General features: G+C 44.0%; 1 protein-coding gene across 7 annotated transcripts in view; it reads left to right on the top strand.

Moving 5' to 3' along the window:
• Positions 1-27,526, top strand: part of pcdh7b (protocadherin 7b) — a 109,141-nt gene that overhangs the window by 26,314 nt on the left and 55,301 nt on the right. For 3 of the 7 annotated variants that reach the window (XM_035993784.1, XM_031289858.2, XM_031289861.2), the window contains exon 2: positions 25,192-25,411. The exons of 2 other annotated variants lie outside the window; for them this stretch is intronic. In XM_035993784.1, the coding sequence (XP_035849677.1) occupies positions 25,192-25,411 (220 nt within the window). The remainder of the gene's footprint in view (positions 1-25,191; positions 25,412-27,526) is intronic. 2 more of the 7 variants (XM_031289859.2, XM_035993783.1) reach the window with 1 other exon arrangement.

Below are 27,526 nucleotides of genomic sequence, written 5' to 3'. Positions count from 1 at the left end.
CCGTGTTTGTGTTCGGCGCTGGCAGAAGCACATTAACAAGCAGGCAGGTGCACAAACGTACTGTAGCTGCATAGGACAACACTTGTCAATGGTTCCTTCCCACTTTGTCACCATGTGAGGCAATGAGCTGAGTTTCTCAGGGTCCCTGAACAAATGAGCACTGATTGAGCCTGATGTTTTCAAACTGCTTCAGTGCTTTTCTCTTTCTCTCTCTGTGTGCACACACACAGACAGTCATGCATACACACAAACAAACACATACAGCCAGTAAGATTGCCAGATTGCCCCCCCCCCAACCTCACACAGTTTGAAACAATATGGGAATAAAATAGCGAAAATGAGCGAGATTTGCCTCAAAATAGGGAGCTGCCAGTTAGTGTCTGCTCGGCGAGATTCGGTGCAATTTCTCTTCCAAACAATAGCCTGGAATCAGAGAGGCAAAAGCTGGGACACAATCTCGCTCAGCGGCCAAAGCAGGATGAGAATACAAATGCCCGTTTTGTATGTGGGAGAGAAAGCGAGTCAGGCTAGGATTGCACACAAAGTCCTTAAAATCCTCTGAGGCGCTAGGGGCCATCATGTGCCGAGCGGTAAATTGATCATGACATAGCACCGTGGAAAAAAAGAACCCAGAACGTACAAGCGTGTCAAAGGCACAAAAGATGAGGCAGTGGATGCAGGGCCTGAGAGAAAGGGAACACACACAGACCGCATCATTTCAACATCATCGCTGAAAAGCGGCAGCTGAGCTTATGTGTTGGTGTCTTTATATTGACACACACACACACACACACACACACACAGATTGCTGCTGTACCCTAAATAGAGAGAAAAATCTACCTTCGCAGTTCCTTGACGGCTGTACCGCCATGTGCTCACCTTGCCTTTTCTTCTAGTTAAATTTGGATTCATAGCCAAACCCTGGCATGTGCACACAGAATCAGATACACGAAACATCAGTTTTACTGAATTGCTATATTTTCTAGGTTAAACACACTCTTCCTTTGAAGTGAATATCTCTGTCCCAGAGCACGCAAGTATTATGCTACCAACCTTGAAATATTAAAGGCAGAGTGATGCAAAGATATCTGGATGAATTCTCTTTTTGCCTTTTATTGCATTTTTGGACTGTCACATACTGGGTGGCGACCATCTGGATAAACCATGTAGGATTTAGTTATATATCCAAATGGCCAAAGAAAGTAAATCTAGCAATGAAGTATTAGGTGGGAGATCAGATGAGCGACTGGCGTAACCTAAACGATCTGGCGTTCGGAAGGCGAAGACACTGTCGCTATGTGGATTTTCGACTTGCATGCATTTAATGCTAAAATATTCATCTTGAGTGTTTTATTTGACAAGCTGCTTTGTTTTGGTTGAGTGTAAGCTGGCCTTGGCTAGATGACAACAGGCTTTCATGTCAACACTCTTTTGTACACGTAGATTTTAATAGTTAATCAGGGGCCCTGTCGCTGAGCTTTGTTTGGACTGGAATGTCAAAGCGATGCAGATGATCATGAAATGGGAAACTCGTTCACTGCTTAGGAGTCTAGCGAGTGTCGCTACATAACTCCAGATTGATTTGGATTCTGATCTAAATTGAGATACATAAATGTAAATGTTTTACTTTTTAAGTGGAATGCAACTCAGCTGAACTTTTAATTATCAGTAGTCTTCCTAGAGGGTGTTGTAAGCCCAGTTAAGTGTCCTCTTTGCTTAGTCATTGTCCGACGTGGTTCCATACAACTGGGTCTTAAAGTGGCGCTTACCCTCAGTCCGCCCTTTGATCGGCTTGCCTTGGCCTCCCTTGAGCTCTTAACTCAAAGCATTCCTACACTGCGCACTACACGTAACAAGGGAATTAAAGAACAAGCTGAATGAGCAGGGACAAATAGAGGCCATCACCCTATCATTGTTACTCCGAGAGGCGATGGAGCTTTCTTGAAGAGTTTTGAGGAGTTCCGGTTAACGCCTTTTGTAGGATAATTCTTCTCTTGCACAAGGGCCTCCTGCTGAGGTTTAGATGGATGTCCCCAAACAGGTGTCCTTGCAAATGAAAAAAAGCACCATTGTGTTGTGAAGAGTAAGTGCCTCTTTTCTCCTGGCGCATTTTGCTTTTGACCACAGAATCATGTTGGAATATTTCGGTCTCTATTCATAAGACACACTACCCCCGCTCCCAGCAAGTGACTTGGTTAACCATTGAGCACCAAGTGCTGATTCTTTATGAGTCACAGCAACATCTTTTTCCCTCGTTGCAGTTGGGTGGTTGGGGGGGGGGGCCTACCACTTTGTATTTTATACACCCACCAACAATAGGAGTTTTATATCCTTTTGACTTCTATACCATTTTAGAACTATGCAGTTGAGAAGCAGCTCTTCTATAACCGAGCTAGCCTCTCTCTGCCTGGGGCTACGAGGACGAGGGCAGCATACCTCAACAGCGTTAAACAGCTGAAGAACCTTCGCCCAGGTCCCTTCTCGTCTCCAGTCCCCTTCTGCCCCAGCCAATTACCAATTCCCTTTTGAGATACAATGACATTGAGTTTTGACAGCTGAGGGTGTTTTTGTTGTCATTGAACTTTTTTTTCCCTCCCCCTCTTCTTTCTCTTTCACCCAGCCTTTTCTTTCTCTCTGTCTATTTTTGAAGGTCTTTAATCTGGGCTCAAAGACAGGTGGGGTGGTTGAGCTGAGCGCTAAATGAAAGCATGTGGAATCGTAGTTGCATCTTTGACCTCAGGTTTTCCTTCCTCGAGAGCGGACCTCGTTACTGGCAGCGGGATGTCACCGCTGTGCGAGCCAGATCAAACGCCGTGTGAAGTGCATGCACATCTGTGTGTATCAGCCAGAATCCTATTAGAACACCTGATAATGTCAAAAACTGACAGGAAAGGAGATAAAAACCCTCGACACAGACACATTTGAACAAACTTTTCAGGGTTCAAACTTCTTTGACAGACAAAGTTTTAGCCCAGGGATCAATTCCCCCCCCCTCGGTTGTCATTCTATTTCTGCTTGTCTCCTGATAACCATCTGCGATTTACTACCTAAAGGTCAAAGTCTGCATGAGGAAGACTGAAGCTAATCCATCCGCTCAGGATAACTCTCTTTTGATGACACTTTGTGATGAGTATGGCAACATCCTGGGTTCGGAGAAGATCTAATATTTGCAACATGCTGTGTTATTGAAAATTAGATTTTCCATTGTGGATAGAAAAAGCCTCGGTAGACAATAAAACAAAAGTATTTATAATATTCTTTCCCTGTAGTTGTCTTGTACTTTTGATTCCTGAGGCAACATCGTTCTCGCTCTCCCTCTTTCTTTTTTCTTTCTCCTGTTTATTTAGTTTTCTCTCCCGTCCCCTCGTTCAATCTTTTCTCAATCTGGTGTTTCTGTCTACTGGTGCAGGAACGGGTCAAGGGCAGGAAAATGATAACATTCGCTCATTCTCTTGTCAAATTAGGAGAGCAGCAACCTGCGCACACAAACACACCGCGATGATGGATGAAAGGTCTCACGCCAAGGGTGTAAACGTGATTCATGGCTCCTTTGTGGGTATTAGTCCAACACACATACACATGAGTGTTCACACAGTGTTCTCAACTGTACCTGTATTTCAGAAATGCACTCTTTTGTCAACACATTTCTTTATAATGCCAGGTGGATTCCACATCTCGCACTTCACTAGCAAAAAAACCTACTACACTGTTTGAATGTCAACAACAAGAAAGAAGCAGAGAGCATTCAACACACTGCCTCCAGTCAGTCGCGGCAGGTGGAAGCAGGTTCAAGGAGGCGTGTTTATACCCAGACACACCGCCACACACACACTCACACACACTCAGACACAGATGTTGAATGCCTCTGATAGTATTAGCTTTGTTTACGCGTGCAGTCACACACACAGGCAGCTCTTTGTTGATTAATGTTCTTTTCCCGTCTCTTAAACAGGCATACATCAGTCTTCACAGAGTTGCAGAAGCGAGTGGGAGAGAGAGAGAGAGAGAGAGAGAGAGAGAGAGAGAGAGAGGAGGGCAGAAAGGGGGAGAGAGATGTACGAAGTAGGGATGAATGAAGAAGAAGGTTGGTGACAAAGAAGAAATAAATGGAGGTAAAGTGACAGAGATAGGTAGGAAAAGATGATGAAGGAAGAAGGAAAGGGAGTTGCCTTTCGGACAAATTGCATGTTCCATCTGTTATGTTTATAAAGGGAAGACAAGACACACTGGATGCAATCGCTTAGCACTGCAACATAGGGATGCAACACTGAGAGTATACACCGGTGCTAGCAATCAGCATGCTAACACGCTCACAGGGACAATGCTAACATGCTGATGTTTAGCAGGTATAGCGTTTACCAGTTTACCATCTTAGTTTAGCCTATTAGCATTTTAACACTTGCCAATTAGCCCTTAAGACAAAGAACAGTTGAGGCTGAAAGTAGGTTATTAGTTTAGTAGGTATTTGGTCATTGAACACATTTAAATTTGGACCTGATGGTGGTGCTAGAGGAAAAGTCAAGGGATCACCAAAGTCAGTAGGATTCATCCTGCGGGAACCATTAATGTTTAACATTTCATGGCAATCCATTAAATACTGTAGTTGTTGAGATATTTTAGTGTCACCACACACATTTATGAAGCACATGTCAGTCTGTAAGCTCCGTAAGCTCCTTCGTGTTCCTCTACTTTCATGTCCCCTCTTCATCTACTTTCCATCTCATTCTTTGCACCTACTTTTTTCTTCTGTGTATCACTTTTTTTAAGTCACCCTCCATCTCTCCCACACACACAAACATACAAAAGTATTTTTTCTTCTCCTCATCCTTCTCTATTCTACTGTGTGGCTTTTTGTTGACACAGAACAGAAGACGTCTGCTTTGTCCCCAAGCTGGATGCTAAAATATGACTTATTTTTGCTGAAAGACTCAGAGGCAGCTTTTCTTTTAAACTGAGGCCAGTCTAGCAAGGCAAATTGTATAAAATCCTCACCGCATCATCTGTTGTGAATCCCTCTGCAAGAATTATTTGAGATACCTGATCATGGTAATATGGATAAATGTTCCAGTCATTACTTAGTGAATCCCACAGCTCGTCTGTGATTTGAGACGACAATGAAAACGCAGGGAGCTATCTTTCAAAATAAATTTAATTCAACTATCCTATACTTTTTCGTCAATTGTCACAAAAGACATTGGGCTCCCTACACACTTTGCTCTTGCTAATTCTTTCAAGCTTCTTTCTCCCAATTACTGTTGTCTGTGACCATGGGAAGGCTCATGGCTCACCCATTGGGTGCTGTCCAACGGATTTGAGCCCCTGCTCTGGCCACGGCCATCTGTGTCTGTTGGCATTGTAATGAGGGAAAAACGCCCGCTGGTCTCTCCTACAATCCCCAGCCTTCAGCCCTTGTGCATGTGCATGAGCTCCGGACAGTAATTTGGTATCAGCCTTTCATACGTTCGACCTCGCAGCCCTGTCTCTGCTCATGCTTGCATAACCTTGCGGATGATGAAAACAGGATAAAAGGATAAATATATATTTGGAAATGGAAAATGAGCCAGGCACAAACAAGTAGGCTACTATTTTGCCGTTTCTCTGCTCAGTTAGGCTAAAGAGATACAGGAAACATTCTGCTTATCCCCTGAGCTAATCCTTTTAGACAAACGTTCAATCCCTCAAAGCATGGTGCTCATTGCAGCACTAGCCAATGTACAGCATTGTCAAATAATGGTTGTTTACAGTCCTATATTTGATTTAAAATCTTTTTTGTGTAGACTTTCTTTTTCTGTCACAGGGTTTAGCTCTGGACTTTTCTTTTGAGAAATACAAAATGTCAGATGCTGTGTTTGATTGGGACAAAATGTCACAGCCTGTACATGTTTAAAGCATTATTGAGCTACATCCAATCCACTGACTGTGGATCCTAAAATCTTCCAAACCAACACATTCTCACTCCCATCACGTGAAATACGGAGGCTTGATCAAGAGCCTTTGGTGTTGTCATTGACGCTAAAAGTCTCCTTTAGTGTCAGATCTAAAAGCGTTTATCTAAACGCGCTGGGTCGGGACTATTGTCGTCACTTTTAGGTTTAGGAAAAGATCGTGGGTGGGCTTATAAAAGGTACGTTTACGTGACACGCAGGAAAAGAACGCGACAGTTGGGTTTAGGAAAAGATTGTGGGTGGGGTTATAACATGAACGTTTCAGTGACACGCGGGAAACAAACCCTGGTCTCCGGGGTGAAAGTCCTGTGTTTGTATTTCATCTTCACAAACAACATTGTTGCTAAGCTATAAACTTTGCATTTTTATTTCAGCCATTCCCCTTCAACAGTATTCAAAGTGTAATTATATTGTTATGTTTATTTAAAGGAATACTATGGCATTTTGGGAAATACTCATATACTTTCTTGTCGAGAATTAGATGAGAAAATCAATACCACTTACATTGGTTCCGTTAAAGATTAGGCTACAGCCAGTTAGCTTAGCTTGGCCTGGAGCCCTAAAGAGTGGAAGCAGAAGAAAAGAGCTAGCCTAGCTCTGTCCGAAGCTAACAAAAAAACTGCTACCACAACCTAAGCTAACTAATTAACAAGTTATAGGCCTATCTTGTCTGTTTAACATGTACAAAACTCAAAGTGTAAAAACAACAAAGGGTTACATATTTGACTATTTTGTAGCCGGGAGCAGTAACTTCCAGAGCCAGGCTAGCTGTTTATCTCTGTAACCCCCACTTTTTATGCTAAGCTAAGCTAACAAGCTAACATCTGTATTTACCTGACAAATACAAGTGAGTGGTATTGATCTTTTTATCTAATTCTCTGCACGGAATAGTAATAAAGGTATTTGCCAAAATATCAAACAATTCCTTTGATAACAAAGAACAGTTTAAAATGTTGTAAGAAATACCAGAACAGCCATAGCCATATGCACAAAGCACACGTCTTTAAATTGACTTGGCATATGAGTGTGTGTGTGTGTGTGTGTGTGTGTGTGTGTGTGTGTGTGTGTGTGTGTGTGTGTGTGTTTGGCTCTAAATTCCATAGTGGGTGCCTCCCCATAATAATGATGCTATTAAACCTCACGCTTAAGCTGACTTTGCTTTCCTTTTCCCTTCTCTTTTATCGCCCCACCCCCATCTCTCTCTCTCTCTCTCTTTACACCCAATGCCCCCCCACACACTCTGAACACCCAGTTGACCCCCCCACCCTCATCACCACCAACCCCACCACTCCACACACCCAATCCCTCCGATTCTTCCCCCGCTGCATTATTAGTGCGTATACCTCTCTCCTGGCTCTGCAGAAGCCATTAGCTGAGATTAGCAGCGAAGGAGCCAGGCTACCCTCCCTCCCTCTCTTTCTCTCACTCACTCACTTTACTCTTTTTTTTCTCAGGCTAGCCGTAGCTGCCACGCTCGCTGAATGATTACCATCCATTATAGGGCCTTATTGTGCTGACAGAGGCAACTTCTGGCCCTGGCCCCGGTCGTAGAGAAGAAAAAAATAAGAAAAGAGAGAGACTCATAATCGTAGACACACTCCCTGTGAGTGTAATGTGTGTGTGTGTGTGTGTGTGTGTGTGTGTGTCAGGGGGAGAGAGAGAGAGAGAGAGAGAGAGAGAGAGAGAGAGAGAGAGAGAGAGAGAGAGATGATGTGACTGTAAAAAAGGGAGTGAGGCTGAAAGGATGGGGAGGAGAAGATAAGGCGAAAGAGCCCTGAGATGTTAGCATAAGGGATTTGGAAGCAGAAGTGCAGCTATGAATGCGAAACAAGGGAGACATTTGGCAGTGATCGGTGCCGTTATTACTTATTTGTTGAGGTTTGATGGATGCTATAGCAATGCACCATGGGGGTGATCTTAATCTTCTCAGGGAGGTATGGGACAAACGCTCCCCCCGCTATGATCAGTCGGACGCATCCGTGCTCTCACAGGTCACACACAAGCACGCTCATACAGCACACACACACTGAAAATATCGCAGAGAGTGGGACAAACCATTTGTGTGTCATTTGTTAGAATATAATTGTTTAGAATACATATCTTTATATATATATATATATATATATATATATATATATATATATATATATATATATATATATATATATATATAAAGAAATAAAAAACTTCCAACAAAACAAAACTGGCTCATTTCCTGGCTGCTGGCTCAGGTTGTTAGAGAGACAGAGAGAGATAGAAAAACACAGTGAGAGGAATTTTCTCACTTGACTGGAACAAGACGGGGACGGAATATCAATCATTTCTCTCATTTCCTACCTCCTTCTCCCTTTTTGTTACAACTTCCCTCTATGAATAAAAGCAGAGGATTCTGCCTGTTGACTGCTGCTTCGGCCCACAAAGGCCTGCAGTGAATAATGTACAGCACAAACCCCACATCATAAAACATATTTTGCAGTGTGTTATCGAGAGGTGCTTTAAAAGGTTGTATCGGTGGTTGGAGGGCGGGTTAAACAGTACAAATCTGTGTGATTTCATATAACGCGCAGAGGGATTTCTTTCAAGCATTAACAACGCTCAGCACCCTCCCTTTCTCCATCTATCTCGCTGCGTCTCTCTCGGCTTCTTCTCCGGCGGTTTGCTGAGCTGCATATCAATGAGTCTGTCCCCAAAATGCCCTGTCAATATTCTCGACAAATCTTTAAAGCAGGATACTGTAAAACTGCGTAAGAAACGACAAGCGGTGGTGGAGTTTCACCTGAGTTTGAATCTGTATTGTGAGAAAAAGAAGATCGAGAAAGAAAGAGAACAGTGTGTGTTTGTGTGTGTAGACAATTTGCTTCTGCCATCTGTCAGCTCACGGTCTTGACCATGTCTGTCGCCCAGCCCTGGCCCTCTTCACAAGGTCCGGATTAGCATACCGTCAAATGCGCTCCACCCCTCTCCCTTTACTGGTGATCACCGAAAACCTGTGTGTGTGTGCAAATGTGTGTTCATATATAAAGGGTGACAGGTTGTCACTTGCATACACGTCGCCTCCAGCATTGGTTAACATGAACTTGCTATATATTTGAACCCATACATTAGCACCTTCTATGATTGCATCGCTCTACTCTCCATCTCACCTCCACCCTCCCTCCCTCTCCAGATGCATCACTCTCAATCACACATCTATCTCTTTGGAGCTCTCCTCCCATCTCCCTCTTTCTCAACTTTTTTTTTTTTTTCCCCCAACACCCTGCTATCTCTTCCACTTCTCACTTCTTTACTACTTTCAATCTCTCCCCCGCTCAGCCATTCTATTCTCTTTTTGTTTTCCATCTCGTCTCGCTTACTCTCCCCCCCTCTCTCTCTGTCTCTCTTTCTCTGCCTGTGTTTCTCACCAGTCAATAATGAAAATTGCTTGCTACCTTGAATGGATTATGGGTGTACGCAGGGGCCCTAGATAGTTTGTTTGAAGGCGCAGCGGTGTCAAATGAAAAGGCCCGGGCCATTTTCTACCTGCCACAGGCCCTCTGATTCCATCACACCATGCACACAAACAAACACACAGGTGCAGAGACGCACCAATAGACACATGATGGAAGCAAACAGACATGAACACACTCGCGCACACGTACACACATCTGATCAATGACAGCGGATCAAGCATTACCACTCCTGCCTGCAGACTCAAATGCTCTACCTTTCTTCTTTCTCGTTCCCTCTTCCCCTCCCTTCCTCCCCTCTCTCCCTCCGGTCATGTATTATGAATGTTGCCTAATTACACAGCCCAGAAATCTTCATACGGGCTGGCACATTTATTTGTTTGCTTTGTATCTCTTTGTCTTTCTCTTGTATGCAAAATCCTTCTGTGATAGAGTTGTTTATTCTTTGGCTTTGCCTAGCTGAGATCAAACAACGTGCAGATTGAACAGGGACGGTGTGCGATTGATGGTCAATCCTCGGGTTGATTGTTGTTGTTACACACCGAGAGGCGGGGAAGAAGTGCTAAACCATGCTAGCGGGGGTACGTGCCTCTCTGCTTCTTGCGGAATCCAAAGCATTCCAAAGCACATATGCTTGAGACTGCGAAACAAGTCTAAAAATATGTTTTGTTTTTCCGTTAGCCTGCCATCTCAATTATGCTGCCCAGTTTGCTACGAGAACGAGATCTGTATGTGTACATCTGAAAGGCCTCAGTTTGATCTTATAGGATTTAACACTGCCATCTTATTTTTCCTCATTTGTGCATTTGTTTTCTATCATCACATTAATTGCTTGTAGCGGTGACTCATGACAGCTATTGAGTGGACCCGAGAGTGGGAGTGTGCTTTGAAATTCGGTCAAGCTCTGACTGACAGCTGCTGTTCATCGTTACTGGAAACAGACTCACATACAGCTCTGCATATTGCATCTTCCTCCAGCAAGTGTAAAGTCTGCATCTGTTTGACAAATATGTTAAGACATCGTTATTCCAACATTGATGTGGAGAGCGAGGGAGACGGAGGGAGTGTGTTTATGAAACCAGCAGTGCTCAGAACAGGGCTGCCTCTTTTAATGCCACATCCATTTAAACGCTACGTCCTGTCGGCTGCGAACGCGCAGATGTGAGCTGGAGTTGTACTTTTGTGTATGGGGCCGTGCGTGGTTGTACACTTTTATTAATGTGTTAATTTCATTCCTTGTGTTTGCTTGCTTCTGAGCTGTCCGATAACATTGAGATAGTGTTACCACCTCGTGGGGGTTGAACTTGTACAATTTCTATTCGCTGACTTTAACTGTGAATTTAAATATGCAGCAAATGTTCTCAGTCGATGGCCAAAGTCTACATCGCCAATCAGCATTCCGCCAGTGCACTGAGTAAATTTGCGTGGGATAAAGAGAAGCCTCCTAATCTCTGGGAACATACTATATTAAACAACTTCTTTTCTTATGCTTACAGTAGCAGTCAGAGTTAGTGGGAGATATCCGTGTGCTTACAACATCACGTTTAGGACATAATAGTAGCTTCTCTGCCTCGACCTTCCGTGCTTTCACTCCTTGTGCTGAACAGAAAAAATAATAATCTAAAACGAAAAGGAATGGTGCTTTCTGACTGAAGCCTGTAAATGCAAGAGAAGCTTTGAGGCTAAGATTTCACAGCCACTAATAAGCATTCAGCCTCATCTCCTCTGCCTTGTGGGGACTTGGCTGCTAATGTGCCTCGGCTTCCGTGTTGATTGGGGCAGTTTTTTTTTTGTTTTTTTTCAGGTTGGGTAAACACATGGCTGATGGACAGATCTGGGCTGCGTGTGGGATGGGTGTGTCTCGTCTGGCGCACACCAGATCACACGCGCTCATATCAAAAGTTTCATCTCGTGTCGGCTGCACCTTTACAAAAAAGGTGCACGGGCTCGTTGGCTTGCATTGCAAGGTTTTGTTGAGACTGTAACTCTGAGACAGATTCAGTGGATTTTAGCCATTTCTCTGCGTGATGGCCTTGGTTGGCTGGCTGCAGCGGGGAGTTTTGGTTTTTATTTTGCCAGATTACTGGACTGCCTCTCTTGTTTGCCTGCTTAAATTAGCCCAGCAGGGACCTAGAGTTGCCAGAGTGATTTTTTTCGGTCAAATCTTAGCATTCATTCTGTCCATATCTTTTTCTCACTCTCTCCACACACTCCCTTTCCTCAACAACAGATCAATACATATTAGCTCTAAGCAGGCAGACAAACAGGAAGGTCACAAGGCCATGCATTATAGTGCATTGCAGGTCATTGCTCTGAGTGGTCATTGCTAATAATCACTAGTCCCAGATAAAGCAACACAGACGCACTCCTGACCCACGACAGTGCCCGTCAGAAGCATTAAACAGGCCTTGAATGAGAACGTTGGTATCATTTAGTGTTCTATAAAAGCATGATGAGCCCTTCTCTGTGTTTATGTAAACTCTACTCAGTATTGTAAGCAGATAAAGGTCCATTGATCTTTTTAAATCCATTCCAGAGTAGCTGTGTTGACTTCCTCATGGAAATAACAGTAAATGGCTCATTGATCACATCTCTTATCACGTCCTATGTTTGTCTTGTTCCAGTGTTATCATAGATGTCAACATGCTAAGACCGGGCATCCTATTGTTAAGCTGCTGCGAGGTAGAGGCTGTGTTAAACGAACATCTTGCAATGCATGAGGCATTGTTAATCCAGTTCGGATACTGTATCTAGGGTAAACCCACAGATTCGAGCGTGCACTTAAGACCCACACTTAATGCGCCTACACAGATGTCCTTTAGTGAGCGCACATGTAATTACACACAAACAAAAAGATGAAGGCACACAAGCGCACATTCACTATTAAAACGAACACATTTATCTTTTGGAAAATTAAATATTGAATTCTCCAAGTCACACAAACTGGTGCAAATGTTACTATAATTAGCCGTGGTTTCCAGTTCATTGTGTCTTCATGCGACCATGGCGATATCATGTCCTTAGTTTCCTAAACGAGGGATTTGTCCAAGACCAAAGACAATCTGTACCCAGCAAATGACTGCAGCCGCTTCTCATTTAGCTGCGCAACACGGAATGCTATTTTATTCATGTGGATTCCGGTGGTCTCTTCGCTATCTCTGCCTCTCACATCTCACACTACCTCTCACATCAACCACCACAAATCCCCCCCCCCCCCCCCCCGCCTGTTCTCGGCCACTCACAGCGATTGCGCTATAAGTACTTCAGCGAGGGCTCAAATTAATATCAACTTGTTAATTCCCTTTGAAAAAAGGGTGCGCAGAAGGGTGAGGAGAAGAAAAAGAAGAAGAAGGAGAATTAAAGAAGCAAGCCAGGTCACTGTTTGAGTTTCTCATTGCCAAGGCCCAGAATGTGACCTACAGATGTGAAATTCCCCACTTGATGAAATATTAACCAGATTGCAGGGCTCGACCTGCACTGGAAAGCACTGTATAGAGAGAGAGAGAGAGAGAGAGAGAGAGAGAGAGAGAGAGCGAGAGAGAGAGAGAGAGAGAGAGAGAGAGATAGACACACACACTGAAAGAATCAGAGGGATTGGTGGCATTGCAATTCAACAGAACTGAGGTTGATAGGGTCGCTGTGAAGGAATGTGGGAATGAAATGGAACTCATTAGTGAAGAGAGGGAAGGATGACAGGGACCTTTATTCATGAGTGTGCTTAGGCATGTGCGCATGAAGAAACTTCCTCCGAGGTATAACATGGCCAAAAGCCGTAACGTGAAGCACACACGCTCACCTTATCTGCGGATTTACGACCCAACAAGCCATTCGTCTTTCTCAACCTTGTTAGTATTATGCCTCAGCTCCGAAGTATGGAGATAAGCAGAGCGAGACACGTGAGAATTAGGGAGTGGATTGAGTGTGATGGATGACTTGGTGCGTAATATTCTTGACAGATGGATGACAAATGAAAAGTCGACGGTGCTGAAAAAACAAACACACTAATGGTGATGATCACATCTGGATGGGCTGGTACCTAGCACATGTCGGTTATGGGAAGAAAAAAAAAAACACAAAAAATGACTCCGCTTGACAACTTCTGCAAAAACACCATCATCACTGTTATGTAGGACCATGTACTGAAGCAAGAAATAGAGCCATTTGATGTATACACGTATGTGTGAGCTGCTACAACTGTCTTCAGATGTAACAGCACGATTATAATACCACTGAAGTACCAAAAAGACTCGGCAGATGCATCTTGGGAAAAAGGGACAGCCACCTCACACCCAACTCTTTTCAAACCCGCTCCCTTGGGAGTGCATGTCAGCAGATAGAATTTCTACAAAGGCAGATTTCTAACACCTGAAATAATTTCCGAAGACAGATTTACACATTTTTGCCTCATACTTGCGTTGTGTTGCATGCTAACAACGATGGCCTCAAGTTTTTGGTGTATTATACTTAGCTTATTGAGTTGACATGCACGCCTGACCTGCTTTTCATTCTGGCCGAAGAAGAGGACCAGAGGCACAGTGACGGAGGGAGAGTTGGGGTAGAGAGCAGGGGAGGCAAAGTAAATACATGGGGGATAACAGAAACTCTAGCCTTCTAAATAACTACTCTTTCAATGCCCCAAATTCATAATAATGTGGTCTGCACTGCAGATAAATAAAACACACCCAATTTTCTTGTTAGCATAGAAATGTGGGCCAAGCGGCTGTTTTTTTTTTTCTTCTTTTTTTAGAGGTCTGATTATTGTTTTAAGCTGGAGCTGCTTCAGCTTTAGATGAATTGCAGACCCCCCATGACCTCTACCTCTCAATTTACAAAGGGGGTTAAATTAGCCAGCCTGATGAGGGCCATCATTAGCTCTGCAGGGTGCTGTGCTAAGCTGCTCGCAGTTTGCTTTTGCTTCATGAAGCGGTGAATGGGGAGAAAACCTGTTGGGCAGAAACTAGGTATGGGTTTGGAGACTGCCCGGTCTGAGGCAAATCCTGGGCATTGTTCTTAGATCAAAGGGAGAGAAAATGGCAATGTAATACGAGCTCAAATTAAACTGATGTTTTGTCTTTTTATGTGACAGCCTCAATTCTGGCCTTGAGTTTTGTTGGTGGGTTGTTGTTCTGTTATGGCTAGGTAACAGTGGGAGGAAGATAGAGAAAGTGAAAGAGAGGAAAAAAGGAGAGTCCGGAGGCGGAGAAGCGCATCCCTCTTCTGTTCTCCCCGAGAATCCACAAGGACGCAAGAAAGCCTATTCATAGCAATCACAAACACACATATCGCTAACCTGACTTTCATGCCTCCGTATTGATCCGGCATCATGGATCCTTGATGATGCTGCATGTGCTGTGCCGTTCTGACCACTCATCACTAAGATCTGTCACCACTGATGATTAAACCAATAATCATCTTGGATTCATCTCGGTCTTTGACCTCCCCCCCTCCGCCACACACAATAGCCACCACCACCAACACCAGCTCCTTCATGGAGTCAGTGAGCAGAACAGGTAGCTGCCACTGTGTGTGTGTGTGTGTGTGTGTGTGTGTGTGTGTGTGTGTGTGTGTGTGTGTGTGTGGTTGAGTGAGCGCTGTCTGATGTGTCCACATGACGGCTATCTTTCTCCGCTAGCTTAGGTTACTTCAATAGCAGCCTTTCTTTTCTCTGTTCCCCTTCAAAGCTCCCTGTCCTCTCATTCCTGTCCTTTTCTTGATTATAAGTACAGAGAGGAGGAGGAGTAGGAGTAGGAGGAGCAAAGTCATGCATACAGTTAGGTGCTTTCACCTGCACCATGAGGAAGGAAGGGAGGGGGATGGGGGGGGGGGGTTATTTCAATGAGACACAGGATCCGTTCCATCTGCTAACCCTGCACACCGCCGCCACTATACCACCCACTGTCCCCCCTTCATCTTCTGCCTCCGCTGGTCATCTCTCTGACGATTCTTTTATTCCTAGGGTACCAGCTGCCGGTAAGGTGATAGGTTAACACAAGCGCACGCACACACACACACACACACACACACACACACACACACACACACACACACACACAAACACACATGCTGGCAAAGGGGCATTTGTACACTGGTACGGAGCTCACTGAAGAGCAGGCACAGGTGTCCAGTAATCATGCCTGTTTGACCTATCTGCAACCTTTAAGGTGAAAAAAAAGGTTTTCTGCATTCTGCCTGTTTACTTAATGTCTTAACAAAGAGCTTCATTGTTGGCAATCTCCTATGTAACCTGACCACGTTTTTTTCCCCTTCATTTAATAAGGAGGAACAGCTTGCAGCTTAGAGAGGACAAGAACACATGAACTTTTTTTGTACTCCTCCAATGTTTTTGTGAATTTATATTTGACTTATTGGGCAGAAATACCTGAGGGAACAAACAAGCTGCACTGTTAATTGTGTTTTTTCGAAACACTCCTGTGTTTCTCCCTTAACAAAGTGCCACCGCAACTAGAGTGCCGGAAAGCTTGTGACAATGGGGACCAAAACAATCTGACGCCATTATCAAATTTCCCATTAGCTGCACCAAAATGGCTGCCCAGTCAACAACTGAGTAATGAGATCTAATAGGGCTGGAGCCGAAAATGAGACCTTAAGAGCACACTGTGGATATTCTCTGCTTTTCCCCCCCGGTTCGCTGGGGATAGTGTCAAAGAGAAAGCAAGAATGTGGAAAGATTTGGAGAGGAGAGACATTGTTGGCTAAGTGCACTTAAAGAAGTGCCTTGGAGGAGAGGACTATCCTACATGCGGATTAGTGTTCATATCGCCGTCATCAGACATTGATATAGGGCCTTGATAGACTGTCTGTATGTGATGCTTTCTGAGGCACGGGACATTATCACTTTCGTCTATCTTCTGCAACACACACACACACATACACACACACACACACACACACTGATCCAGCTTTTTAGAACTGCTGAGATGGTAAAGATTGGATTGTAAAATGTAATCGCCTGCATGTGTCACTTTGTGTATATCATACGCCTTTCAAAGTCACTGCAAATTTCTGAATAGGCATATGTCAGTATGCAAACATGGTCAACGGAGCGTGCACACTCACCTACCTTCAAATATCACACGTAAATTTTAGATATTTAATCTTTCAGTGCCACACACAAAGCCCCACAGGTGTGCATGTTTAATGCTCCCCAACACAATCCCTCATCTGCTCCTGAATGGCTGCATTGTGCATTCCTATGTCAGACAAAATAAACACTATCGGCTACCCCTCCTCAAATGCTATTAACATTTTTGTTATGTTTTCCACTTTGGCCCCCTGGTGAAAATAGCACATGGGGATTGTCTGGGCCTGAGCCAAACACATAAATTTCAATATTAATTTGGTCGGCACCTCAGCAGCCTCCTCAGCTTCCTAATCTCCCGCCGCAGATCTTCATTATCTGAAAGTGTGCTTTCATCTTAATTCCATTTTCATCCATCAAACATCAGGGAGGTTTGACCTTGCGTGATCTCAACAAAGATAGCAAGGTAGGGAGGGAGCGTGCGAGAGTGACAGAGACTGGAGATAGGGGAGAGAGGGAAGTTGGGAGATAACGGGCCTGAGTTGAGATGATGAACGAGGATGGAGGGATAGGGAACATGACAGGAAGAAATGTGGAGGGGAGGAACATCTTCAGTGCCAAGTTTCCAGGTCTGTTAAACGTGCGCATAAGTGTGTAAAGCCACTCCATTTTTCATAATCCACATGTTGCACCAGCAGAGTGTAGCACGTTAGCAACTGCACACTTCTCTTTCAATTCCTTTTCCTCTCCCGCAGCTCTGTATTCATTCCTTCCCTCACTTGCCTAGGGCTCTTTTCCATCCTCCTTCATCCTCTCCCTTCTCACTGTCAGTTTATTTATCCTGACATTAGGGTTGAATTACTCATTTGTAATAAATTGTTTTCTTAATTGTTTGGATTGTAATTGTCGTATGCTTCACTTGTAGGGAACAGGTGGTAGATAGGATCTGTAAGGGAAGTGTGTGGAAGTGAAATTATCAGGACATACAGTTGGGATTCATTGCATCAATGCAAAGACGCGCCACCTGGTGGTGCTATCCTGATGAAATGAGGAGAGTGCGGGTGATTCTAAAGATGACATGAGGACACACGCACACACACACACACACACACACACATAGATGGAGGCACGAACTGGTGCTAAAAACACACATGCAAGGACACACACTACTTATCCCACTTGAATGATCCATGCCTGCATGATCATACCCAAATAGAACGCCTCATTAGCGGAAAAGCTGGATATGCTCTCTAACCTCCTCCAATCTATCTCTCTCCTCTCTCCTTTGCCTGTTTGGATGACAGCCCTGATCCCATAAATACAGGTTATCTGTCATCAGTGACTCAGGATGGTAAATAAAGAATCATTTATCTTTCTCTCTCCCTTATCTCAGTCCTTTTCTTTCTTTATCCTTCTCTCTACAAATCTGTCCATCTCCGTAGATCCTATCACTGCCTTTTTTTCTCTCTCACTCTGCGTTGACATTCATTTCCTTCGATATAGCATTTGAAGGCTGCTAAATCTCCCATCTGTGCTTGCACGGGGCAGGTAGCAAAACAAGTGAGCTGCTGTTTCTCATATCCGTGGCAGCGAGTGCTCAGCTCTGGCATTTGGCCGCTTTGGCTTCGTTGATGCCATGTCATGCTTTTTGCTGACACCCAGACCTGTGTCACAAGAAGCTAACGTTAGCGCCAGCCCCAGGCTCGTCACAAACTGACAGTAGTAGGTCGTTGGTCAGATACAGCCCTGCCACTGCTGTGATGGATCCCCCCCCTTACACAAACACCTGGATCCCCCCCTCACGCCATGCCATGCCAGAACTGGGAACCTAAGATGATGACAGGCTGACATGTGAAATGACATGACAATGCCAAAGACATGACACACATACACTCTGACTCAGACAGACAAGAGGCACTTGTGTGCTTGAGTGCGCAGGGAGCGATTTCACTAGCACACATGCACGCGCAGATGTCAGTGTACAAACAACGGGCTGAATTCCAAAAAAAGTACGAAATGCGACCTCAAGATTTTGCAGGCAGACTCTATGTAAGCAACACCAGCATCGGGGTTTGGTTGAAACTCATTCCCAGCTTATGTCAGCAGCAGTGGCTCTAACGTGGCGACACAGGAGAAGGCCCCCATCCATTCATAATGAGAGGATGTAACATAATTCGCGACTGACAGACGCAAAAATGTACCACAGCATAAACGCAAAATACATTAGTTATTTGGATGACAATGACAAGCCTCCCTTTATGAATTATGAAGCCTTTATGTCTCATTTTTTATGTCCTTCTTAGCCCCATGCTATCAGCTACATGACACCAGGCTCCCTGTGATGGTGTTTCTGCAGCCCAGCAGAAAAGCAACAGAATCCCACAAAGGGTGTGTTATTTGTCAGCTTGAAGCTAATCCACTGCCACTCAACACCCACCCCAAACCCATCTCCACCCCCCCACCCCATCAACCATAAAAATGGTGTGGTTGCCATTCAGAGCAGGTCAGGGGTTGGACTAAGCTTCTGAAGATGTTCAAACGCATCTCCCCTGAATAGTATCTCTGTTACACCAATGGCCTAATCCGCCACTTGAAGAGCAATTAAAAGTTTAGCCCAGAGTTTAAGAAAGTAACCATGTGTGATCTTTTTTTTCCCCATTTTTTTTTCTTCCTGCGGGTCTGTCTCTCCGGCTGCGCACATGGGGAGCATGCTAATAGGAAAGTGGTAGCTATGGCAGTCTTCCAAAGGCATTCCAAACACACTGGGCAAAGAAATGACTAAAGGGTGATGTGGATGAAGGAAGAAAATGAATTTTGGGATTGGAAGGATCACCAACTTTCTCATTTCCTTATCATCTGTTTCCTATCCTTTCCCTTTTCTTTGTTCCTTTCTTAGATTCTCTCCAACTTTTGCATCTTTGTTTTCCACTTCAATTCCCATTTCCTTTTTCTCAATCCAAAGTAGTTCCCAAAGCACAAGCTCTGTGACTAAGACTCTATCCCTCCAGGGTTTTTTTGGAGGACTTTTTGTGCCTAGCAACAACTTTTTATGGCACAAGCCCAACCATACAATAGTCGGAAGCATCAGGGAGTTCATGTTTTGGGTTTCCCGCTGTTTTTTTTTTGGAAGGCGGGGATTTATTGAATAGTCTTTTCTTACTGGAGCACATATATTTATACAGCTATTTCTTCTGCCAAAGAGGGCAATAAAGGGACAGTAAAGCCTCAAGAGAACGCCAGAAGACATGCGCTGAAGGACATTTGATTGATCGGTTTGTGCGGTCAGATCATAAAACTACCACATGGTAAAACAGAAGGGTAAAAAAATACTCAGGGTTTCAAAGATCGACAAGAGAGTGCTAATAGCATCATCAACTCTTAACGAGGCTGTGTGCTGTGTTACCCATAATGTCTGCACTCCTGTAATAAAAGTATTTTTAAAGGGGTTTAACATGTTTTTATTATCAAGCTTTGGACCCATGTGGATTTTATGACCTTACAGCTTCCTGACATGCATTCAAATTTACCAATCTGATCTCTCATTATTATATTCAAATCCATTATTTGTGGGCACAGTTAAGGTGAGGAACAGGCAGCTTGATGCCCTTGTGAGAGCGGCTGTCTGACAGGATGTGAAAAAACATTTTTTTTTCAAACTCAGCAGACTAGAACAAGAAGAAGAAAAAAAAAAACACTCTTTGCGTCTTTGTTGACTCAGAAGATAATGTTGGAAAAATCAAACACTGAACTCGCAAGAGCCTCTTTTATCTTGGCATTGCTTTTTCTTTTCTTTTCTCCCGGAGTCTTGGGTGTTCTTTGGAAATGTTACCCCGGTTTCTTCTCTTCATCCTGAGCGACCTGGGAGGAATGTGTGCGGAGGAGTGAAGCTTGAAGAAGACGGGGGAACGTGAGGAAGTTAAGAGGAGCACTGGAGCTTGACAGGGCCAAAGCTATCAGTGAGGCTAGAACATGATACCTGAGACTCTGCAGGCGGTTGCGCTAACAAAGCTGCAGCAAACGACTCCGCCAGAATTCCCTCAACTTACTCGGCCCTGACAAAACCCCTTTTTGAAAATTCCCCCTCGTCACTAACGACCATCCACATTCGGCCTCTTGTTTTTGACTACCGAAGCCAGGCAGCAGTGGTCTGTCTTTAGCTTAGCTTAGCATAGTAATTAAGTGCAACTGAGCAGCACCCAAACAGAATCTGAATCCACCCTGATCAGATTCCAATTGATTTCCAGTCAGACATTCACCTTGAGGGCATTTGTCTCATTTATCGCCTTCAGCATTAGTGTATCTCATGATCTTTTTAATTCACCAGTACTGGAATTACAGCAAGCTTCACTTGCATTTGAGCCGCGGCCGCGATTTGGTTAAGGCAATTTAAGATCCCAGCAAGTATGTTGTTTGGTGTACCGTGGCTATTTGGCACTTTCTGTGTGTCTCAGGTGGCGTATCACAGGTCACTGTCTGGTTGCCCATTAAAAATGAAACATGGCTTCTTAATTACCGACTGGCACTTTTGGCAATCATGTGTCCCTCACTTCTCTCAATCTCTCCGAGTCTTCCCCCCTCACCCTGGTTTGACTGGCCTCTTTATCCGTTTCTCCATCTCACTTACTCATACTCTCCTCTCTGTATCCCTCCATCTTCTTTTGGTCGACTGCAATAAGACACTAGCCCTGCAGTTTATGCTTGCTCCCCTTGCCCCAAGTCCTGCCCAGCCACAATTACTTCCTGTGGTTCATGGTAGTGGGTCACTGCCATCCACCAAAAGGTATTTACAGCTGAAATTACACACACTGTGTTTTCCAAGCAGACCTACCTACATGGTCCCATTATCCTTCACACCGTCCGGAGGCTCTGTTGAAGGTGGGCTTAATTATAAATCCAGAGATCCAGAGAGATCGGGTTCAAAAGGCTACCTCAGTGGATGAGGAGTGGCAGTGGAGAATAAACACAGTCACCATTGTGTGATTTGTACATGTACTGCATCATGATCATTAATGAGTGGCATTGGAGGATTGGAGATTTGATAATGAGAATTTCTTTCAAAAACGCTTGACACTAAGGCTACTGTATTTCCTTAAGTAATGTGCCTTGACTAGAGCCATTGATTTTAATAACGCTGAGGTTTAACGCAAAGCAGAACGTTCTACCTCAAAACAATGTTTTACCCATTCAAGGTTTGCTGGGAGATAAAAGAAGAAGTAAGGCTCAAACATAGTGCTGCCGACAGCAGCTCAATGTCTAGTTTGGAGTGGGGGGAGGAAATGAAAATCAAATCCAAGAGGTCACACATTATTGACACGAGTGGCACGGTCCTGTTTTTATTGGCTGCAACTTTGCTTGAGTCAGGCAGCCCATGTGTTTTCCCTTCAGTGTCCAGGAAATAGGCCGGGCCAAGCTTCGGCCAGATCTCCCAGTAAACCTGTGGCTTGTTTGCATTGTTCACTTTTTGGGATGACGGATTTGCTCAATCACCCGTGGCTGTCACAGCTGGCTTTCAATCACAGGCACAACCCCAAAGAGGCCCTCTGAAAAGGGGTCCCGGCATCTGGTGAAGATAAAGCAAACTAGTGCTAACTTGTAATGAAAGCCATACATTGAAAGCATGGCCACTCTCTGGCAGGACACAGCATGGGGGTTAGCCATCTACTGAAATGGAACCATTTGATGAGGTTTTGCTTTGTGATATTTTTTTGAAGGATCTCTGAATCCCAGACTTTAAAATGATCCATCACACAATAGACAGTCAATAAACTGAATTTGCTCTTACATCTTCTTTTCCCTTCTGCTTTTTTTTTAGAAAAATTGTGGCTCTCCTTTAAAATTAGATGGGACTGGGGTCATGCCATTTCAGTGGGTTTGTGTCTGTGCACTGCTAGATTGATTGGCAGCTGAGTGGACCATGGGGGCGGGGTAGGAGGTAGAGGGACCGGCATCAAAGGGCATGTACTCAGTCAGGCTTAACAAACTCCCCGGGTCTGAAAATGACCAGTATCTGGTGAGAAGAGGTCAGCTCTTTGCCATATGACAGCATGGACAGACAGTGAGGGGAAAGCTTTCACTGTAACACCCACAGCCTGCTTTTATTTCTCACAATGTAGAATCTCCCTCGCTCATGCATTAGCTAGTTACAAGTATCTTTGGGGCAGAAAAGAACCCAGCTGTCAACCCTGATTGTGTGTGCATGGCAGTTAATTTAGTTAATTTTTCCCTGTGGTTTGGCCATGTGACAAGCCCCAAATTTGCTCCCTATGAATACTTGAAAGAGAGAGAAAAAGGCATTGGTTGTGACAACAATATGTGATTTCACATGGCATGTTGGACAATTCATTTTTCTTCCCCGGCGACTTCTGAGACACACACCTAGACATATACAGACACAAGTATATGAGAAAAATGACTAAGAAAGAATTGCTTTTTAGTTTATTCATTTATTTAAAAGACAGAATGAATGGAGCGAAGGTCGCTGTGCAGACGGTGGTTGCTGTAGATTGTAATCCAAACCCTCCGGCGATCTCCGTGTGAACTCCATTTCTGGTTTGCAAACAAATCAGCTTTTTTTCTTCTCTCTCTTCTATCTCGCTCTCCCTCCAGTGAAAATAAGGGGAAATTCAGGTGAATAAAATCTATTTGTTCATTTAACTTTTTTTTCTTCTTCCCGTCAGCTTCTTTTCTCTCTCCCAAACTCAATTTTCCCTCGGTGCGCGCCTGCTTGAGTGTTTCTTTTCTTTGCGATGGTCTCGCCAGCAATTCATTAGGCAACAGTCATTTAATTTGTATCATTAGAAAACAGTGTTTCCCAAGGAGTATGGCACTCCACTAAATCTGATCCAGACAAAGTAGTTTTTCCCCCCACCACAGGCAAGCTGTGGGATTTGTTAGCACACACCTCACACCAAACAAGTGTTTCGTGGTAATGGAGTAAAAAACAAACAAAAAAAATCCATGTTTTATCTATATCTTAGCATCTCTTCAAGTGTTATTGCACTTACAGAAAGCAGTTCTCCTTCTGGGCCCCCGGTTTTAATTATGCAACAAATGTTTGACTATCCAAGTGAAATTTGCATGAATATTTATACCAATTCATGTGTTGAGTGTTGATTGTAATTACATGGAAACATGATTTATTGCCAAGATTGCTGTGCTAGCCAGCCAGCCAGAGAAAAAGAACCGGGCGGAAATATATAAATAAATTCACAATTTCCACACAGGCATACACAGCAAGGACATTTTCTTTATTCCCAGTGGCTTGTGGGTAATTTCATTATCAGAAAGAGAATCTTTCACGGCATGTGCTTGGCAGAGACTTAGAGGTGCTTACAGTAAGTGTCTCAGGATGACAAAATAACAAAAATTCAACTTCCGATGTGACCTGTCAACACTTGCTGAGAATGTCCCACGCATAGCAAATATCCGTGGGGCACGACAAGAGCTTGACATGATGTTTTGGCATCTGCCTCTCAGATCAAATGACGGTGTTCAATGGGGAACGGATAGATGCACAGATTAAAGAGGCAGTTACTGATCACAGAGGCTGATAACAGATTTCACTTCATCAGGGGAGACAATTTGGGAACGAATGGTAGGAGATGGAGGGAAAAAGAGATAATGTTTGAGGAATGTGCCTCTGTTCTGTTTAACATTCTCAAAATGGTGGATGGAGGGAGGCAAAAGCAGACGAGCAGGTGGACAAGTGATGACGTCCAGCAAGGTGTTGGAGGAGAAGCAACAGAGGCAAAGCTCTGACTGTGTTTGTACCTAATTAATGAACGGCATTAGCCATTTGTTATGCCATTTATTCTGGTAATGACCAAGTCTGATCTTTCATTCCTCGCCTCATGCTCATTCCCCTTACCTCTGTATAACGCTCAGACAGGGATTGAGAGATGTGGAGGGGAGGAAGGAAAACGGACTGCAGACAGTGAGCAAGAGGCCTCCGCTTTAATGACATGCTCGGTTACTGCGTAACTCAGGACACTGTTCAATAATGTTTCAGAGCAGGCTACACATATTGACCACGTTAACCTGCAGCTCATCTAGGGAAAGCTGTAGTGTGCATGCAATCGGCTAGGTGTTGCTGTGTGTGAGTTTGTGTGCACTTGTCTTTGCGCTTTCGCTCTGCGGAGTCTAATCGGACTTCCTGCAGAGCCGGACTCTTGCTCACCTTGTCCTCTTTTTTAGTGGGCAAATAAACAAGTGAATGAGGCCGGTGCATTCTTTCCTTCTTAGTTGTATTTGACACACAGGTTTAGCAGGTTGCCATGTCTTCTTGGTCCCCTCAGCTCCAAGCGAGCTTGTGAAAGATTCCCTTTGTATAGCCTCCTCCATGTCCTTGTTACAATGTCTTCCTATTGTAAGTTTTCAGAGTGAGAGAAAAAAACATGACCCTGTTGGTGCTGATTAAAAGGTCTTTGTTGGTTATTGTATTGTGATAGAGTGTATTAGGTTTTGTGTCTTCTTTTTGGGGTCAGGAAAGTGACATCACAGCTAGCTTGGTTAGCCCTGTTAGTTGTGCCCTTAAAATCTAGTTAGCACACTTCTACGACTCCTACTGACTCATTCAATTAAAGCATAGTCTCCTTACCCTTGCCCCCTTTTCCCTAATTTTTCTACCATCCTGACCCAGAATCCCTTTCAAAAATCCAGGAGGATCCAACTCCCTAGCTGTCGTCAAACAATACCAAAAAAAGAAAGAAAAGCAAAACAGTCCCTTTTATAGTGACCCCCGGCCGTTTGGTTTCTCTTGTAGCCGTTTCGCCGAGTGACCTTCTCGGTGGTGAGCCAGCCCCAGGACCCTCACCAGCAGGGATCGCTGCAGAGCTGCTACGACAGCGGCCTGGACGAGTCGGAGACGCCCAGCAGCAAGAGTTCATCGGGTCCCCGGCTGGGCGCCCTTCCCCTCCCCGAGGACAGCTACGAGAGGACAACGCCGGATGGCAGTGTCGGTGAGGCAGAGCACATGGAAAATGGTAGGGGAAAACACTAAAGAAGATTAAGAAAGCGTTAAGATACAGGAAACACACACGCACATACTGCCTAGAGCATTCACCACAGCGGCACGCCCGACGGTAGACAGTCTCAGAAACATACAAAAACATGAGGAAGGTCTGTGCTTTTTGAACATTTGTTAGACATTTCTTTAGATGTTTTTTGGCTTTAAGATTTTTGGTTAGTTTTATAGTAACTAACTATTACACCACATTACCAAGTGTAATGTGGGGTTAAGGAGTGATGTAGAAGCTGTTGCAACTTGTATTAAAGCCCATCCACAAATCTACATCATGTGAATACGAGGTGTGAGATTTATTATAAAACATGTGATTCTGTTTCAGAAACAGCAGGCTTATTTGATCAAAGGAGCTACACGAGGGAATTTATGTAACAGACATATTCTTTAAGATCAACACCTTTCAGACCGTTTTTCCTTTCAGGCTGTTTTTCTCCCTTTAGTCCTCTCTCATTTCTTTACAATTCCAGTTTAATTTCATTCGTCATCTACGTTTCAACTGGGCTGAGGATAGATTTTGTACAAGATCTGTGTGTGTTATTTGAGATGAAGTAAAGGAGGACTAACAATGGGGGGTAATACGCAACTTGAATTGTTTAGAAGCTATATACAGATAGCTGCTGTACTTATTTGTAATGTGTCTTTGGCTTGAGGCCTGTATTTAGAGATAGAGCTGTTCTGTCAGTTGTAATGTAAAAACACTGCAGCCTAGAGAAAATGAGTGGGAGCAGTGGAAAAAAAAACATATAGTAAAGGCAGTCCCTGGGTACAGCACTGCATAGTCCCTTGCAGAACATTCTCACAGCAGCTAGTTTCCTACCAAGACCAAAATATGTGGGAGTGTGCGTATCTGGGAGTGCAGTGAGAGATGGGGGTAATGGTCCCACTCATAGTCTAGGAGTCTGAGGCGATGCTTAACAAGGAGGAGCTGTCTTGAGAGTGTTAAGCCTAAGTGCAGAGGCTTCCCCACTGCAGCTTAGGATAAGGATATTCAAATGGCTCAAAGATTCAAATCCTGTCTTTTTAGATGGAGCTGTTTTTGGAGATGATGTCTTGACTTATCTCTTATATGATCAGTGGAGTCAGTGTAATATTCCACTGTAGCCACAAGGTGAGGCCCGGACATCCTTTAGGGAGAGGGTAAAATGTCTAGTTATGGGTTTGCAATGACCCCAGATAGAAAGTCAGGCAAATTGGACAGATGTGCACATCAAACAGGCAGTTACACAGGTGTCCACAGTGAGCTTTCTCAAATGTTAGCCTTAATGCAGATTAAAAGGGATTTGAACCACTTTAATATGAGCTACCTTGTGGATACTTAAAATCTCTTTTTTTTAGACAACAGGGCCCAATTTAATGGCCAAATTAGACCCAATTAAAAGACTAATTTCAATTTGGTCTCGGTTTAAAGTAATAGGACAGGGACAGCCGATGGCAGAGCACACAGTGAGATGAAAAGTGTGATCAGCCTGTCAATCAAATCCACCTTAAGAACAAAAACATAAGTAGTGAAACACAATTGAATATTGAATACCAAAGAAAAGCCCATGTATCATACAATGTGAAATATTTTACAATTAGCACACTGACCCAAAATACATGGTGATATAATCCCCACCAATTTGGGTTTCAGCTCAGTGCACATATGTTGTCAATTCTCCTTTTTCCACGGTTTCAGAGGGTACTATTGCAAAACACACTGGAGTTTTAGAGCAGATTTGTTGGAGGAACAGAGTCAAGGTCAATTCATGAATCAGTCTGCATCCAAGAGAAACAACAAGCTCTGCTGCTACTCGCTATCTTTGTGAGATCAGCTGAACTGGTGTGTGCATGGGTGTGTGTGTGTGTGTGTGTGTGTGTGTGTGTGTTTGTGTGTTTGTGTGTTTGTGTGTGTGCGTGTAGATGGAAAGGCAGCTGTACGAGTGAGTGCATGCGAATATTGGCCTGTTTTTGTTCAACATATTGTTTTCATCGCAGCCTCTGAATATCTTGCAGCACATTCATACAATTACAGTTTATAATAATAACCTGGAGTTAGGTAGGCAGCAGCAGGGTGATCTGAGACACTGTAATTGGT

The sequence above is a fragment of the Sander lucioperca genome, chromosome 17, assembly GCF_008315115.2.
Source record: "Sander lucioperca isolate FBNREF2018 chromosome 17, SLUC_FBN_1.2, whole genome shotgun sequence".
Lineage (NCBI taxonomy): Eukaryota > Metazoa > Chordata > Actinopteri > Perciformes > Percidae > Sander > Sander lucioperca.
Note: the sequence above shows the minus strand (reverse complement) of the source record. Positions and strands in the feature narration are given on the sequence as shown.